Source organism: Ascidia mentula, chromosome 8 (assembly GCF_947561715.1).
Source record: "Ascidia mentula chromosome 8, kaAscMent1.1, whole genome shotgun sequence".
Classification (NCBI taxonomy): Eukaryota; Metazoa; Chordata; class Ascidiacea; order Phlebobranchia; family Ascidiidae; genus Ascidia; species Ascidia mentula.
Window position 1 is genome coordinate 2,275,499 of NC_138573.1, and position 19,409 is coordinate 2,294,907.

The 19,409-nt window shown below is 39.8% G+C and overlaps 1 protein-coding gene across 1 annotated transcript; it reads right to left on the reverse strand.

Moving 5' to 3' along the window:
- Nucleotides 1–4,386: 4,386 nt before the first annotated feature.
- LOC145910807 (neuronal acetylcholine receptor subunit alpha-7-like) lies at nucleotides 4,387–16,927 on the reverse strand. Its single transcript, XM_082998014.1, has 13 exons — nucleotides 16,795–16,927; nucleotides 12,992–13,131; nucleotides 12,676–12,720; nucleotides 12,211–12,320; nucleotides 10,489–10,669; nucleotides 10,135–10,207; nucleotides 9,183–9,377; nucleotides 8,170–8,253; nucleotides 6,993–7,105; nucleotides 6,236–6,397; nucleotides 5,693–5,751; nucleotides 5,412–5,525; nucleotides 4,387–4,963 (listed from the first exon to the last, which is right to left on the reverse strand). Exons 1-13 carry the CDS (start codon nucleotides 16,865–16,867, stop codon nucleotides 4,867–4,869), a joined length of 1,446 nt encoding a protein of 481 aa, XP_082854140.1. The 5' UTR covers nucleotides 16,868–16,927; the 3' UTR covers nucleotides 4,387–4,866.
- Nucleotides 16,928–19,409: the final 2,482 nt, after the last annotated feature.

Here is a 19,409-nt window from a genome sequence, read left to right on the forward strand (position 1 = left end):
GATTATGCGCAGTGTGCGCAAAAGACCCAATCTATGACGAGACAACACGCCAAATTGTGGTGGACAATTTTCTTGATAAAATGCCAAGGGACGTCAGCAAAGTACTTCGCGCCCAACACCCAGACATATCTCTAGAAGAGCTGGGGTTGCTGGCTGACAGAATCATTACGCCAACTGATTATAGTGTACCGGAAGATCAGACACAAAACAATGAAATGCAGAGAATTACCGGTCAGATACAAGAACTGTTTACTGAGTTAAAGTCTGATATAAGCAATCAAAGACAACAAAGTCGCAGAAATTTTGTTGAACAAAACAAAAGTAACAATATGACCAACCGACGAAAGTTTTCATACCACCCGACAAGACAAGAATATGCACAACAGTGTAGAAATCAAAACGGTTATTACGAGCCACAACAAGGAAATCACAGACAGCCCTTCCGACAATACCAAAGGCAAGGGCAAATAAATACTCAGTCTACCCAGCACCAACACCAGTCAACAGATGGCTTGTGTTTTTATCATGCACGCTTCGGTGACAAGGCGTTAAAATGCAACAAACCTTGCAGTTACAATCAAGTCAATAATATCAACACCTGTAGGCCTATGAAACGATCGAATCAGATTCCAAAAGTACCAAATCGACGGCAATATTCCGAGTTGGCCTCAAACTCTTTGCCGCATGTCTACGACAAAAATAATAAAATGTCATTTCTGTTGGACACCGGATCATCCAAAAATTTCCTCCCAGTTGCACAGCACCACACCCAAGAAGTTGAATCAGATTTTATTGGACCAGGCGGAGAGCCCATACCCTACTTTGGACAAACTGTACTCAACATTGACATTGGCTTTGGCAACATGCCTGTAACTTTCTCTGTTTGCAAAGTTAAAAGACCTGTTCTCGGATACTACTTCCTTCAAAAGCACGACTTGTTTATCAGACCTGATAAAAATCTGTTGCAGTCATCACAAAACAGGAAATCAGTTCAATTTAACATGAAAGAAAGCTCGAAGGAAATAAATACAGTCCTTGTAAAAGTTCCGCACCGAGGCAGTCATGCAAATAGCACTCTTATAAAAACAACTGCAAAGGACAAGCCTAGTATTGTTGTGGCAAACACACTTGGCTCAACAGACGTGCCCCAACATCAACAAAAAACTAAACTTCTTTCTTTTTCAACCGCAAATAAGCTGTCTCTGCACGAAACTAAAAAAGCCAGATACTCAAAGGCCAGAAAACGCCAAATTAGCAATGCAACAATTACAGGAGGAAACAATCCTCGCTTACCAAAGCAGTCTGTTCAACTGCAACAACAACCGTATGTCAACTCTTCTTTTTCTGGTGATGGAAGTAGAAAATCTTTTTCCAAATTCAACTGCGAACAGTTCCGTATGCATCAGTCAGAAGCGACCATCATGCGAAATGACCGCCATGAAATTTCAAGGTATGACTACTCCGGTCTTGGTGAAGTCATCCATAAAGTCACAAGACTATTACAATTTACAAATATAGTGAGCCGTCTGTGTTTACTGAAGGCCGCATAAAATTTCCAACACCCGGCATCTGCAAGAATTTTGATAAATCAACGACGCACAATTTTTACATAGATTCGTTACATTTTTTATGTTTCACCCACCAAAACGTTATTATGAGTTTGTATATGTAGAAAATCCGAATCAATGTTTATCACAATTTCACTGCGCCAATGTAATCTCATGCAACTCTCATCGCTTATACTTCTGCTATTTAATGCGACGCGCATCCTTCAACACGTAAACATCAGCAGTGATCAACCCCACAAAACCTTATAATAACTGAATGGGGTCACTCGATCAGCGCCTGCGACAGCCGACATAATAATGCAATTGTGCTGTTCAAATAAATATAAGTCATGAGATCCCTACGTTTGGAATCTATTCGCGACAAGACTCCGTTCCACTGAACCTGATTTGGGCCCAGTCGGGTGACGTGAAACGGGTCTTCTTGCAATAAATAACGTAGATTTTCACTTCATTTCGCGATTTGTATTTACCTCGAGGAATGCGAATTGCGTTTTTATCTTCAACATATAAGGCATTTTACAGCCATTTACAGCCTTGTTCATGAGGACACTTCTGTCCAATATCTCACTTTTTCTGATATCAAATGGCACCAACGTGGAAGTAGTTGGTATCCTATGTAATCACTCTTCCACAGTTCAAAATTTTGAAGCAATTTTTCAAGCCATTTCACGATACAAACAACGAATGCGCGTGTACCTACTTACACCTTGCTTGCAATTTCAATGGTGTAAAGCCTAATAACGCTATAAACAGTTTCGCAAAGCGACAAAGCGAAATATTAAAAGAGATATATAGTCCACATAGTGGCAACTATCAATAATCAGACGCTTACTTAACATCAATTATACGCTTGTTACTGTGTTAATAACACCAGCTATCGCCTATGTATCAATGTAAAATTTGTGTACATGTATTCTCGTTGCTCTCCATAATGTACTAAAATAATCTGTGGATCTACAATTATATCTTTGTAAATGTCTCCTCGTCTAAACAATTGTGTCCCGTGATTGCTTTGTTATATGTATATATGTTACAATCGAACAACGGAAATTTGTGTAAATATATATATATATATTTTGGTGTACTGTAAAATATATTTGTGAGTGTACTTTGTACGTCGCTCTCTTCAACAGAACCAACAACTTGCGTTCATATATGGACCGCAAGTACCAGACAAGCGGGGGGGTATTATGTCGCCGCACAACACATGTATATACTAAAAAAGGCCCAAAGCGTATAACTATCTTATGACCGAGAGTTAAAAACAAAGTCATTGTAATCACGCGTTCAACGCATGTCCAAGTTGTGATGTCCAATAAAACGACATGGGAAAAAAGAAGAACTCATTTCCGGTTTAGGTCAATTCCTGATCGGACAATTTAATAGGAAAAACTTGCCGAGCTGGTGGCAGGTGAAAAAATTGTAGCCGGTAGAAGCAGCCACATTATAGATGTGTTATAAACCATGTAATTTGGGCAATAAAGTCATATAGGTAACTTAGGCAACCAAACTAACTATGTAAATCAAGTTAAAATAATTACAGACATTTCTTTGGCAAATAATAAATGAAGGTTGATTTAAACACAAGTACTTCTTTCGCAAATGATAAATAAAGCTAAAATAAACATAACTACTTTTAGTTATTCTGAAAACAAAGTCTACCTATACATAAATAACCTATTAGGGCACTTAGTTAATTAAGCTATATAAATAACTGACGTAATCGACCAAATCGGTCAACTTCAAGTTGCATTCAAGTTGCGCAACAACCGCAGACTATATAAGCAGAGCGACTAGCGCCTGCCAAATCAGTGTGTTTTGAAGGTTGCTGTGTAAGGGGCTAGGCTGTTGGTTCTGCTTTAGTACACTGTATAGGAGCCCCAATTGTACTGTACTGTACTTGGATTTATTCGTTGGATTATATCAATAAATGGATTTATGAACAACTTTGGACTGGCTTGAAGCTTGGTGGATGTATGTGTTTAGTCGGGAGTTAGACTATTTAGAAGACGCACAGACTTGTGTAAAGGAGTTCTTTAACTCCAACAGTAAACCTTGAGATAGAGAAGGCAAGTTGCCTACGAGGCCGAGTTGCCATCGAGACTCAGTCGGATCCCTTGGGGTGCGAGGCCGAGACGCATTCGTACCCCACGGTCACCCAGCGGGGACATACCCCGACAACGGGTAAACCGACAAGACACAAAGCTTATGAGACAATGGAGCATAATTTATCGAAAATCGACAATGGAAAACGATAAATAATTTATCGAAAATGGAGCATAATTTATCAAAAAATGTCTTTGTTTTTGGCAGACAAATTATGGCCAACATCATCACCAGGTAATATGGTAAAAAAAAACAATACTCGTTTATAGCCAGTGGTGTAAGTAAAGTCGAAACGTTCGAGAAAGATCTTCTTATTTGTCGTCATGGTAAAGTGGGGAAGCCGTTTCAAGAGTGTGTCCCACTTTCGCCACATCGGTCAAATGTGCCTGGAATCTACCCTGAATATCAACCAGTGCTTTACAACATTTTGGGTGTTCTCGTGTAAATTTTATCGTTTGGGTTTTAGATCATCTTACTTTCATCACTGTGTTTTACTGGTATTGACAAATCTTGGCGTTCCAAAGGCGCCAATATATATATACATATATATATAGCTAGTTCATGTGTACAAATCTCGCATTTTTCACCTAAAAACTACTTTAAATATTTTTGTAGGTGTAAAAATAGTCTGTTCTGTTTGTAACTGCAATGTATTAATGCACTAGTCCAATCTTACTAAATCCAAATAAATATTTTTATAACATATTTTTTTTACCAATTCTGTCATTTTTAACACACCACAAACCAAAATCAACACGTCGAGCAAAAAAAAGGATCACACTTTTCAATAAGTTATTTAAAGGCACTGGTAAAAATGTGTAAGTTTCCCAAGAAAACTAGCGAAACAGGCAAACCAAAAGGCACTCAATATACACAGAAAGAAACGAATATATACAATGTTGGCAAAATAAAACGTAATCAGGCATCGGCACATTTGGACAAAAACTAGACTTTGCGCTTTGCAATCAGGTACAGTTCTACTTGTGGTGTTCTTGGCAAACTTACTTTATTCAGGTGAAGGTTTACTATAAAAAAAAATCATGTACAAAACGTCACAAAAAGTAGGTAGGCATACGATGTGGCAAAATAATTTTCAAAATCAAACTAGCTTGTGTAAATCTGTAGCCTACAACGTGCGTGCGTTTGCTACACGTCTGCTGTCAGTCAATTGTTGTCCAGCAAGTTCGTCCGTTTAGTCGCTTTGATAAGGCAGAAGCATTCCAGGAGCAAGGCAGATGGTAAAGATGGTGGAAACGACGAAATATATGACGAAAAACCAAACGCAAAACCTGCAAAAGTGAAAACATACTGCATAAGGCTATGCTGTAGCATACCATATTTAAACTGTTAAACCTTCGTAAAGTAAACCATTAGACCAGTGCTTAACAACTGGTGTGCTACGGGACGATGCCAGGTGTGCCGCAGTGTAAACAAAAGGATAATTCTTATTTAGCATATATTAACAAACTTCTAATTCTGGCACCTTATGACGTTGCCACTGTTGCGCAATTCGTTAAGATTTTTTCAAACATTATGCCAAGACCGCATCCACATACGTCTATTTATACGACGTCAAAACTCTTCAATTTGAACTAAGGTGTGCCTCCAACTTGTAAAAGTTTATAAGTGCAATGTCAATGAAAAAAGGTTGCGGAGAACTGCATTAGAGTCAAATACAGATGTGATTTTCGAAAAATATTGCCTTTGACATATACTGCAGGTTTGGGGGACTTTTACCTATCCAGCACAGTAGCGGCAAATCTCCACTCGAGGGCGCATTTCTCGTCTTTGTCGTCGCTATGCATCCGATCGGTAATAAAGGTCAGCTCATCCAGTATCTTCGCCATTTCCCTTTAAAGTTGGTTTACAAGGCTATCCGTTACAAAGGAAATAAAGATTCTTAAAATATAAATGCATTTAAATGCGTCATGTCTCATGTTATTTGACCCTGCTACTTTCGGTATGCTTTAACAATTGGGTAGCGTGGTGTGTGGTCTTATATAAGTCCTATCTCTTACTGATTTGCCTCTGAGAGTCGAGTCATTTCGGTGGAATGATGAGACCTGTTGTCCTCCACCTTAAAATAACTCGGTTTAAGGTTGGAAAATGAGACTACTATGGGTTTAACTTGTATCACATTTCACAAATTGAAAACCTAAACCAGGAAACTGTAAAGGGCAACGTATATTCGGTGAGCTGCATACAGATGGCCACTATTTCGACCTATAAGGTCTCATCAGTGCAGCTTTGTGTGACTCTCTCCGACCACAAAGCCAGGCAAAGATTTCAACTGCTATACATTTGCATGCAGCTGACAGAAATCAAATCGTTGCCTCCACTTTCAGACAAGTTTTTAACGAAAGAAAACAGTTTGGGAAGTCCAGATTCACTTTTACTTATAATAAACTAAAAAACTAACGCATACGTTGTATCTAGAAGAACACTGTGACTCTCGTTGTTTGCATCGGTTTTATCACATATTACTACTATTATTATAGACAAGGATGTTACTTGCACAAAATTAAACTGCAAAGTGGATGGAAGTTACTCGGGTCACTCACTTTAACAAGTGGGCAACTCTGATCGTTTGCATCTATCTTCCTGCCATTATTCCCAACAAGATCGGTGTCGCTTCCATCCAGAAATTTCCTCCTGAAACTGATTTCCCCCGGACGTTTCATGCGAAGATACTTGGGAAGAAACTCCATGAAAATTACGCGAATCTGAACGAATAAAAGTTGTTATAAAAATCCACGCCGCGCAGAACGTGATTGCATACATGCACGTTCGCAACGTTTTTAATCACGGAACCCAACAATGATATTTAAAATTTAAAGAAACGCACACTTTTTAGTCCATCCATTTAGCGCCAGAGCGGTCTACGTACACAAACATCTAAGCTTTCCAATATAAGAATTTGGAAGTTTTTAATCTTTATGGGTAAACCTCAAGGTAAAATTCGGAAATGCAATATTGCGACAACATTTAACCTCAACAATTGTAACTGAACAAACAGTTAGCATTAGGGGCAATTGACTGTCTAACGTTACTACAGAGACCTTATATACAAACTGCTTTATATTATGTACAAGCTGCAGACAGATGGCCACTGTTTCGACCCAAAAGGTCTCATCAGTGCAGCTGGTGTGACTATCAGACGACTTTGCTGACCAAACGACCAAGCAAAGACTTCCACTTTGTGGTGACTTACAATCACCGTCATCCGTTGGGCACCAAGCCAGGTGCAACCTTACGGAAAATGCTTTATGCAAGTTTGTCAAATGCTAGCGCGCGTCCGACTATTCTAAGAAAACTTACGTAAAACGGCATTTCATTTGCGTTTGCCGCCGTCGTGTGGTGGAAACTTAGGGAAATCACCGTAGCTATGACCGATGACGTCACCATGACGATGCTGCAGGCGAAGTATTTGCCTGTGGGGGACGAAGATGGTTTTATTGCGTCGCCGAAATATAGAACTAAACTTCATGACGGGACACCGACTGCATTAGCAAGCAGGTTAGTTAAGATCTAAATACACCAAATATATATATAGGTTGTGTACTGCCATGCTGTGTTAGAAAATGAAATTACAGGATCCATATTAAAAAAAATTAGGGCTAAATATGAGTGGTTAAATGGTATTCTTTGCAGAGCACTGTTAGTTTCTATCGCAAGCAACACCAATAAATTCTGGCAACTACAATCATCAGTCCATGCACATATATTTTTAACAAAAAAACAAGTAGCATGAACTTGGTTGAAGAACAGTCGTAACTTTTGGATAATCCATATAATATGTGATTCACCTTTTCAACTCGGACACCCCTATCTTGTTAATATAAACATCGCTCGAAGTCAATTTCACCCAAAATCCTAAATGCAACAAAGCGGACGAAGACTCAAGAGAGAAGTTACTGCTTCAAAATCGCTTTTGTGTTATTAGTGAAAACGTAAAAGAGTTCTTCAGTTCGTCCACTTTGCTCAAAGTACTTTTTCTTACACACGAGCGACTCGACTGGGGATTGGGGGACGGCCTCCGTGACTGGAACCATAAACACAACGATGGCCAGAACCAGAGTAATACCTGTTCAGTTGGAAAGGAGTAAAAACAATTCATTTTTTCCTGATCTGTATGCTGTAGGTTCAATGGGCCATGATTGCTTCGTTAATGTTAAACCGTTTAGAGCTTGGAACACAAACACAGAAGTATATGGAACACGTACAATGTACAACGAGCCGGTCCACCAGGTTAGTATTGTGTTATACGACAGCACACCATGCACCGCATGCAAAATTCCACACCCCACAAAAACCAGTTACATGCAACACGATCACTGTAACTCAGCTAAGTTGCCAAATTGACTTTGCACTGGGTGTCACGTTTTAAAGCTATGTACCCGAAACCAACGCATTTTTGCGCATTACATTATCGAAAAGGAAAAAAATGAGTGTCATGTGACACCGGTGAGAGCCAATCAGAACACAAGCAGTATACCGAGCAGTGGTATGACGTCAGTGGGGGGAAGGTTATCAGCGACCAGCTGGAGGAAGACGACCAGTGCCAACAAGACGGTAATACCTGCAAAGAGTGGGGGATTTGCCTTAAAACAAAACTAATAAAATATTGCTATGATCGCGCAGAAAATAGTTTGAATTGCTATGATTGTGGGTTATGTTGAGGTATTGAAGCGAAATTCCTGGCTCAAAGTGTCTTAGTTTGTAAATGAAGTTGGTAAAAGGATATATGGCTTATCCCATGTTGAACAAATAAATACAAACAATATTTTTTTAAATTTTTCGACATTATGGTTATGTGGACATTGATCCTTTTCAGGTAAGTTATCTTTAATAGAAATCTTGTATCAAAAAAGACTAAATATTGTGAGAAACCTTCAAAAAAGCAAATACACCAAATAAAAAAAATTAATAAAGGTCCTTTCTTCACCCGTTAGGATTTACCCATATAGAAAACACTGAAATAAACTTTATGACCACCACACTATCAATTAATAGTCACACGAAGTTGTGAATTTCCACAGCCGCAGGTATAAGTTTATGTTACCAAGCAAGCATATAGAACCCTTAATGAATTATCAAGCTAAATTCTCTTGATTGGCACTCTTTTGTAAAAGACTGACTTTTGTGATGTAAAAAGTACATTAGCTTTCGCGATTTTTCCTCGCTTCGTCAGGTGTAAATAAACACAATGCGATACAAAAAAAAACAAGCGCTAGGCGTTACATTACAAAAGTCAGTCTTTCACAAAAGAGTGCCAAACAAGAGAATTTAGCTTGTACACATATATAGTCTGATACGGCACGTTTAATAATTTAATGAATTATGTTCAACTCCATCTTCACACAAAAAGTCCATTAGTAAAGTTTCGTGAAACCCTCTCTTAGTTTTACACATATCATGTTTCGACATATTTTCAGCCGTCTTCCCTCCGTTTAATCCTATACCACACGGTTACAAAAGCACCAATAAATCCGTACCACCAGGGCTTACCGAGTGTAATTCTCTCGCCGGAGTCGGCGGGTAGCAAGAAGACGAGGATTGTGAGAGAACAGACGAGCACACAGGGCAGGATTAAGTTGAAACCGTAGAACAAAGTACGACGCCTCATATGAACGGTGTAGGTGACGTCTACGAACGGATGATCGCAACACTCGTACACGATCGACGTACGTTTGCCCTTCATGGCTTGAATAAAACAAAAAGTTCCGTCAAACTGGTTTCACGTCAACGTTTTCCAAAACAGTGATTGGTACCTAGTTTGATACCGAACATATCGACGATTGATCGAAAGGTACCACAAAGTGGAAACCTGTGTGCCTGCTAGTCTACCAGCTAGCATGTACCACGGTCACCAGCTGCACTGATGAGACCTTACAGGTCGAAACAGTGTGTACACACCCTGTCTGCAGTGGGCAACAATTCTGAGAATAAAGAAACTGCCCCATACTGTTATTAACATTGTCATGTTTGAAAAACGTTTCGGCAAGAACTTATGCGATCATCAGTTTGAATGATGCGATTGGTGTAGCTCCATCATTATATGGAGCTGACCTGACTGACGTCACATAAAAGGCCAGTCGCTTTATCCTCAGAATTATGAGCAAATACGTAAATAGTGTTCCAAAGTGGACAACAAAATATCATGTTGAGCACAAAGTGAATAGCAAGCTGAAAACGGCTTATCTGAACTTCTACAATGTAATCACAAGGTTACAAAACTTAATGGTGTGATATTTAACCAATTAAAACAATATTAATATGTCCTTATGCCAGGTTGGAAAATCCAGGGGTTTGGCCACAAAGAAAGATTGTATAAAAGAGCAAAAAAGCACTATTCTGTGCAGCATCGTCGAATAACGCCCACCACATGAGCTGCTTTACTGCTGTTTATAAACTTAGGAAGCGACATGTTTCCAGTTTAAAACAAGAAGGAAATACTTACACAACAAATCCCATTCTCCGCTCTCAGTATAATCATCCAAAATTGCATCTTCGTTTCCCATGACTAGATCCACCTGAAATAAGGGCAGAAATGATTTTTTGGCTGCCCAACAATTTAGTCCTTGCTTCTTTATGAGCAAACAATGGTTTTCCTACTTCTGCTCAACGTTACGTTAGTTTCGTGTGAGGCACTGGGATTTTTAAAAAAAGGATGAATAAAGAAATTTGGTTGATTAAAATTTGAGAACTGAATTTCCGAAACAGAAAATACAAAAATATAAGCCTAAGTATGAGCACAAAGAACGCAACTTTTTTTATCCCAACGAACAATCAATCACACACTTTGATAACCTACCAATCCCCCATGGTATGTCCAAGTGCCAAACTTGATCATACATTTTTGCTCGTCAAAGGGAAAGTACCGGATATCGACGTCACAAGTGGTTTTGAAGAGACCCGGTGGAAGCCATTCGACCAATCCAGAGCTGTGGATGATTAAATTCGTCTGCAGCATTTGATCGAAGGTGTCCACGGCGCTGCGCATTAAGAAGTTTTTATCGTCTGTTGTGGTTTTTGGCGACTTTTCACATTTTTATCTTTTTCGAAATAAAAAATGTTTTTTAAAATGTACTGCTCTTCTGGCATAAAATTTACGTGCTGTATTGTTACGACGTTTCGTCTGCCATTCAGCGAGACTTCATCAGTTATTGATACCGCAATTTCAACGTAAACCACACTAAAACATTCAGGGGAACAAAAAAGGAAACGTTGACACCGCTTATCAGATCACGTGGCAGAGGCAAAACATCAAAATATTTTGATCAAAAGTTTGTTTATGTCGCAAAGAGCCTGTGCGAAGTATGTCGGACAACGACACCAGCGATCGTATAGCTTGAAGAAAGGAGAAGGTTTGACCTTCAGACGACCCCAGGCCCACACGTAGTCGTTGACAATATCTCCAAAAACTTCCCTAAAATGCGGCATAAAAAATTCAAAAAATCGACGTTATCGTTTTCGCTGCTTGCCGGTACCGTTTTCACCACAAGTTCGGTTCATTGTCTGTAATGAGATCTAATGTTGCAGTCGGCTCATATTTTATGCAGAGAGCAATCTACGAAGGTAGTTGGCTCAGCCACATGCGGCGTGTTTTCCCTTCAAAGTAGTTTTGTTCTCCGCGCTGGGAGGGCAACGATTCGAAGACCGCCTCATACCTTAATTGTGCTGTAAATAATATATGAAAAGACGCAATATTGTGACGCTTGGAACGTCATTTTCCTGTTGATGCCGCGCGTGACTCACGGACGTGTGCATGTTTACGTTGGGAAACTTTATGTTGAGTGTTTTGCGGTTTTCAGGACTTCGCTTATGGGATACAACGTACTGCCAGTTTGCAATAAATTCCCGAACAGAGTAGAAGTGTTTCATGAAAAAAACATGACGTTTTGGCTTCGTTAACCGCATGGTGGGGTAATGCGAGTTCCTCCTCCCGCGACTGCAGCGTTCCACGTCGAGAGGACGCAGCGCGCGCGTTGGCAATGACACCGCACGAGGAACATCTCGCCCAGGTTCGCCAAATCAATTTCCTGTCCCAGCCAAACCGTTGCAGGGGTTGCCGACCTTGTTTGCCGCGCCATCAATGATTTAAGCTTCGCTAGGGAACGGCGCGTTGCGCCACGGTTCACTGTCGCTTTGCATAATTTAGCGCAGACGTTTAATTTACTCAAAGTCGAGAGCCTTTAAACTCGCGTTGATCAGCATTTAAGCGTTACCAGATCTCGCCAGGATTAGATTAATTCCGATATAAGTTCGGCGCTCACAACACGATTTTGGTTCACCCGGAATGAGGTCACGACCTTCATTCAAAGTAGGTTCAACTCAGCCACGCACATTTCTCCATACATTGGGACAAATAGCGACCGAAAAAGTTACCTGTGCATTGTGCGTTTTACATATGTGTTAAATTGTTGGTCGGCATTTTTAATACTGCTTCTTATGCAGCAACATAAAAGCGAATTGTGCAATTTTAAATATTTCTAATGTTCGTGGAATTGCGTTCAAGCACTGAACAATAGCCAACCTGTTGTAAACCAGTATGTCGGGTTTCCACAGTTTTTTGGCGGGAAGTCGGATATTTTTTATTCCCTCAAATTCACTCGGGTTCCAGGTCATGTAAGTGTCGTTCCAGGACTGTCAGAATAAACACAAGTTGTAAATTTATTTCATTGCTGACAAACCTACTGTAAGTGAAAATCAATGGAAGAAATTAAACAAATGCGTGAAACCAACCCTATATAAATTCATGACAATTGTTATAGCTACAGTTTTAGGGGTAAAACCCTCAGGCACGCAAGAAACAAAGCTGGACGAAAAAAAAGATTTTTAGTTCTTTTCAGTCTGGGCATTTATCTCACGTAACGTCTTAGTGCTCAGACAGCCTTAAATAAAAAGTGTCTTATAATGAATGAAATATAAACAAGTTGGAAGGGACTTCAACAACATGGATTTTAAAACGCTTTTATACAACATTCATGTATAAGCTCACCCATCCCATGTACATGCTGGTGGTCAGAAGCTGGTTTTTCTCGTCCTGACAGTGCAAAATAAAGGTTTATGCTTGGGTTTAATTTGCCTGTGTCAGAAAGACAATTGCAATTTCTTCCAACACAAAATACTGGACGACAATAGCACGAAGTTCCACCACGAAGAATAGTTTTTTTGTTAACAGCAGCTCCTTCCGACGAACTATACCCAAGTTTTTACGCATTTTTAAGCTACAACACCGTTATTTTTGCTAAAAAACTCTAAACACACGCAAAAAGCAACTTTCAGCAACGCAGTAAGATTAGGAGGAAACCCACCAGGTCGACGATCTGCTGTAGCGTAAGAGCAAACGTCACGTTGATGACGTCACGGTAGTGGGTGGCGGGTCGTACCATGGGGTTGTAGCGATCCAGGATTTTGGCGATCAATTTCCGTTCCGCTTCGCTTCCGAAACATACTTGAAATAAAAAGAATAGAAATTAGATTAAACCTGTGGATAGTTTGGGTTTTGACAAGTATACCGGAACCAATTAGTGATCCCACATATTCGTACGACATATTTTTACCCAGCTCACTTCGGCAAAAACATCAAGTGCACGTACTGCCCGCCTGAATGGCAAAAATGCCAACTGGGACTAGGAACTCCCCGAACTGAGCGAATGCGGCAAGTAAAAAACGCGAGTGCAATTGCTTTTCTATAGCGCATTGCTCTGAGTGGTTATTGAGGTAACTAACAATGTACGAAATAAAAAAGTCTTCGTGCAAGAAAACTCTCGCAAACTAATATCCAAGTTAAAGATACGCAAGTTGGGATATTTCAAAATATCTTCGGTCAAGGAGCAACGGGCAGGATTTCTCGTGATGTTTTAAACTAAAATGTTTCGACCTTCTTGAAACCCATATAGAATATTTTGTCCCCCGCCCAAACCCGGGCTATGTCACTGATGTGACAATTACCGTAGTAACGCGTTGTGTCACAGCTGCGTGTGGCGGTTATTCGCCATTGTGTAGTTTAAGCAAACGCTTGGACAACACACGAGGTAAACAACATTTTACAAAAGCCTTGGGTTGTCTGTTGTCTTTTCATTGGCCGGAATACATGTTTATTTAGACTTGTGTTACGGGACAAGCGGGGCTGTTTTGGTGTATTGGGGTTATATGACAAGCACGTAGGCCTTTACACAAATATGCTGAAACACCATTTCCCCAAATAAACTCCCTATTTCAAAATGTAAGTAGGCCAATCGAGACAAACCACAATTAAAACGTTTTAATATGAAATATTACAGGGCTCAGTCTAAAGTATAAGCCAGGGATGGGGATAGTTCGACCCTGGGTCAGATACGATTCACCCAGCTATATTTAGTCGGGGCCCCGTTAGTTTGTTGAAACTATCGAGCCACTTAGTTGACATCAAACTGCTCTGGAATTTATAACCAAACGTTTTGATTCATTTACAATCATTGTCAATGCGAAATGTGTTAAAATATTATTGAAGACGATTCAATTTGATATACCCTTCCACAAAATAGTGTGCAGTAGCATGGACATTGAAGGCCTACTACCATCAAAACTGAACACACTCCCAATTTTGCTGTGGAATTTGTGATACTATGGAATGAATTTACTTTTATAACCTATTTCAGTTTGACTTTACAGCATTACGTGGCAAGTCATCAGACATTGCACGAATATTTGCCAACCTACAAAGAGTGGCTGAAAACAAACTTCTTGTGTTGAGGCCAACTATATAGGATTTAACGTCTACGATTTACAGTCTGTACATCGTGGGTGTCCAGCATTAGACGATATGTAGGTCATTTAGTCTCTACTTTTTCATTCATGTCCCATCTAGGAAATGTGTATCGCACGAAAACGATAAAATAATTTTTAAGTGTATTCATTAAACTAACTGTAACTACTTGTCTGCCCTCCTCAATGAAAATGCTCAAAGGTATGTACAGTAAAATGCCTGGTAGCACAAGCAACTTATTTCTGTGTTGGTTTGGTAACCATGTATTGAATGTGTGAGGTTACGTGATATTCATAATCATATGTGTGCGGTGTACGTTAGTGCACCCGCCATAATACCCGAACAATGCGGGATCCAGTATTGTTTGCACTAATGAGGCCAAGAAAAATTCCTCTCATGCGGAGGTCCAAGCAAGCCGACCAGTATTAGAAGTAATCCCATTACGATGCAGCTTCATTACAAGCCCGCAGGCCTCAGCAATGAGTATCGTGACTTCCACAACATGAGCGATGCGGTAAAGTCGGAGTGACCAACATCCATCATCGTTTTTCACGCCTTGTTGGCGAGTTAGTGTGTTTGAACGCGTCAGGTCCTGACACCTTGTTGTAAACTGTGTCGCATTGTTATTGCCAACGAATCAAGGGCAAGTTCAAATTCCATTCAGATTTTGGTGTTATGAATCATCCCACTTTTCTCCCATAAAGGCCGGTTCGTCAGGTGGTTATATCAACAACGCCGTGTTTTGCAAAGATGAAAGTTTGTTTCATAATTTTATAAGACGTGTTTTACGAACACAACGCTGCATATATGTTCCTTTGTTTGTTGTTACGCATCGTAATTGCTAAGTTTCACCATTGGTAAAGCTGGAAAGTGTCCTTTTTCGACTTGTTACAATGCAAATATGCATAACTTACTCCAGCATAAAACGCATTTCATCACAATCTCCACAGGGTAACTTACATCTAACACACCTAATACTTATTTAAACATTACTCGGAAGGCAAGTCCAGCCGTATTGTTCGCTTTAACGGTTCGGATTGGACGTATATGCGGTGGAAGCGACGAAGTTCGACCTTCGGCCACCACAGGGGACAAAAACATGGGCGTCGAACCACAATTTCACGCCAGGGTATTTGCAATCCTGACCGCAATAAACAAGCGCCGAGATTCCGGATCACTGCCTGACGAGGAACTGCAGAAGGCGGTTTTGTTTATTCAGGCGTTGCCATGATGATGCGGTCGTTGTTGAGTTATTGCTGATACAGGATTTCGTAATCCGTCGCTGATTGGGAGAAATTATAACGCTGACTGCGGGGAAATTGCGCTATTGTGACGACCCGAAAGTTCAAAAGGTTGAGGCTTGAGGGAAATCAAGCAAAAACCTTCTGCCAATTTCATTACGATAGCAGCCACTGCCCTATTTTGGAGCTGGAAAAGTGCAACCCAATGGTAGTTTTGTCCGTCAATCTGTCGACACCTCACGCGCGAAGTTTTTTGCAAAAATTTACAGACAAATTGTAACACTCTAATACGATTCAAATGATATATTGCCGAACCGATAAGAGGCGTAATTGACTTTCAGCACTTGAAAATGATAAGGTGGTCGAATATTTCTCGTCGTGTGGAATGCTTATCAACGCGATATCTTGATAATGGCTGAGTTAAAGCAAAAATAAGCTGAAGTAATGGCGGTTTTGAAAGGTAAATTATTGCCGAGATAGGCTGAGCACAAACCAAATGAACGGCATTGCTTCTTCTTAGCACTTCACTCGAAGTTAAAAGCTGGTATAGTAATGTTGTATATGCAGGCCTGGGTAGAAATATTGGCAATGCGCTTTCAGTCTCAATGCGTCGGTATTCGCCGATGAAGTTAACCACACCACGATAAGGCCAAGATTGAAAATTCCTGTTACGTGATCAACAGATAGCGATGAGGCGATCAACACAGGGCGCCAAACTGTTATCACTTTGCCAAAAACAAAATAGCAAGATTTTGGCAATGGATCGCTCCTAATGGTGTAATTACACACACAACGACAAATTTCTTTATGGTTGGGTTAGTAAACTTTTTTTCCGGAATTGACGCTGTTTCCGTTTATTATTTCTTTCTCTTCGCAGTTTTTTTGTCAAGAAATAAGTAACTAGTATATTTGTTTTGATATAAATTTTCACCACCGCCCAAAACGCAACATATCGGCTCCATACACAAGTGACAAATCACTTAAATACAAGAAGAGTAAAATTAAGAAATACTTGTTTTTATGGCCTCAATACAGGAAAATTCAGAATATCTTGTATAACAAAGGCGTAAATTAGGTCACCGTAATGTCGCAAGGTTAAAAACTGACAAGTATTGAGGTTTTATACCTGAACATCCGAACACCAGGACCACGGCCACAACGACGGTTATAACAGATATCTTGCTGTTTCGACCAAGCATTTTGGAACTCTTTAGGATTGTAACAACATATGTACAAGCGCTCTATAGGGCGGTAAACCTGCGAATGAATCATGTCAAGGGTTTGAAAGGGGCTAGTTTTTATGCATAATAAGTTTACGAATATCTGCCCCAAACTCGCTGCCGAGGAACCCTCTGTTGGTGGGGTTTCCTTGGCCAATAAGATTTGTTAATTTGTCAAACTGACGTCCATCTAACTTCTTTCGACTTATTGGACACACGCATTTGTGACAAAAGCATCCGATATAAATACCTGCAATTTGCTTTCCCGCTGATAACTAAATGCTTGTCTGGTGGCTGCAAAAACTCGCACAGAAAAATGCTAGCTGCATATGAAATAAGTTCGTGTACGGAATAACTGCACAAATGTACGGGAAATGTGTGAAACAAGCGCGCAAAATAGCCACACATTTTCTCCATAAAATGCTTAAACTTTCTCACTTTGGAATGGAATTGATAACTGATTAGGAAACACTGGTTAAAATCGAGTATATCTCACAACTAAATACGTTTTTTACGGATTAGCATCTTAACTTCTGTTACACATGCTTTGTCGGCAAGACGAAAACACTTTGGTCGCAAAACTGTTACGTCTCGAACCACCGTCTCCTCGCAGTCCTGGCCCGGCGAGTTCGCAACACAAAAAAGGATTCGTTCAGAGAAACAAAGTAAAGAGCACCGCGCGTCGAAACAGAATACAAGAAAAACATGTTTTATTCGTTTCTACCTTTTCATTGCCGCATTTTAGCGACTCATTGTCCTGTCGCCACTGCGTCATTCTTTACACTGGCTATACACTCTGGCGCAGCTAGGACTAATTGACAGAATTCGGAAGTTTAACGCAAAGATCTATGAATCCTTAGAACGAAGTCTGCACTGCCTCAATTAATTTCTAGTCCAGACATTTCGTTTGTAACTCATATTCTAACTTATTTCAGTCTAATTCCGCAACAATATGAGGAATTTATTGAGATAATTTGGGTTGTTCTTTGTCTTTTTTGCACTGAGTAACGGTACAAGTGCCAATGTTCACGTTAATATGAAGTTTTTGTGTTTGCGTATTTTTGGTGGTAACTTGAGCTTTAATCATTTGGTATTGGATTATAACCAGGTCATTCATATATATTAACAAATTAAAAAGAAATGCGTCGCAAACCTTCACGTATATTGCATCAGGATAAAGATTTTCCCATAGGTTTTGAACCATTTTTTAAAGGTCATGGCCTCACAGACTTAACCTTTCCATAAAATACAGTGCCTTCGCATTTTCCCTCTTACTAGTTAAACACTCACGATTTAGTTTCACACTGGCCTGAAACAATTCCCCTGCACTCGACTTTACAAGCGTGGTTCAAGATAGAACCATCCTTACACAGGAACTTTCTCTGTCCGTGATGTCAGTCTGCGGTATTGTCACTAAACGTTCAGACCACACGCTTTCTCACGATTAGCCATAGGCAACGCATGAGATTCCTCGAATTTTTTCACCAAACTTGGTTTCTTAAATGTATTACAGACAAATTTAGTTACATTGCATATTTATTAATTTTTTTCATGATTTCTACACTGAAACCAAAATTTAATTTTTTATTTATTGCTGCTTTGACCCTATGATAAGTTTTTCTCGTTGGTAAGGAGTTGATGCCTTAAATATCAAAATAACTCTTTCAGTTTGATCATAATTCAATTTCTTTCTTGTTTTTCGCGCCGTTACTGCGTTTGCAGCACCTGATGAAGCGAGATTAGGCTTTGAAAGCTCGTGCGAATAAAGTTTTTAAACGGTCAGTCTATCCAACACCAGCAATTACTAAAGTTTCATCATACAACTTCATGATTAAATGTTATCTCCACCTCAAAAATGTACTTGCTAGAGTTGTACGCACAACCCTGTCACCAATTCCTGACAAATCTTGCATTTTACAAACCTGTCTGGCGAACTGATTTTGTGACATAAACACGAAACAGCTTTTGCTCTTTGGCGCCATCAATTAGAGAAACGTTACAAAATTTTAAAGCACGCGGTGGCAGGAAAACGTTAGCCTTGTGTGAAAACAGCTCGTACTCTCTAGCGCACCATTCTGAAAAACGTTTACAAATTTTGACGCACGCGGTAGCGGTAAAGCACTTAGAAAATTGGATCTCGGAAAGTGGGGAGTATCCATGGGGTAAATGACATACATGAAAGAGAATGGGAATCGTGATTAATTTCAGCAGATGACCGGTAAACACCAAGTAACATTTCATGTTTGTTGTTTCACCACACGGGGATTCGAACCGGGTTATCCTGGTCACGAATTACGATCAAGTTTTGCTTGATGTACGAATTGTTGTGCGACCTCTAGTGGAAAAGAACGACGACAAATTTATGGAGAAATTTTTTTTCTTTTAGGATTTATTTCTGCATCCGTAATGGAGTGAGATATTTAGTGGGAGAAAAAAAAATCATTTATTATTTTAATCACTTGCGGAAACACCAACGTATTGCTTGATGAAAGAATCCTAGACGAGAAGTGAAGTCTTGTTA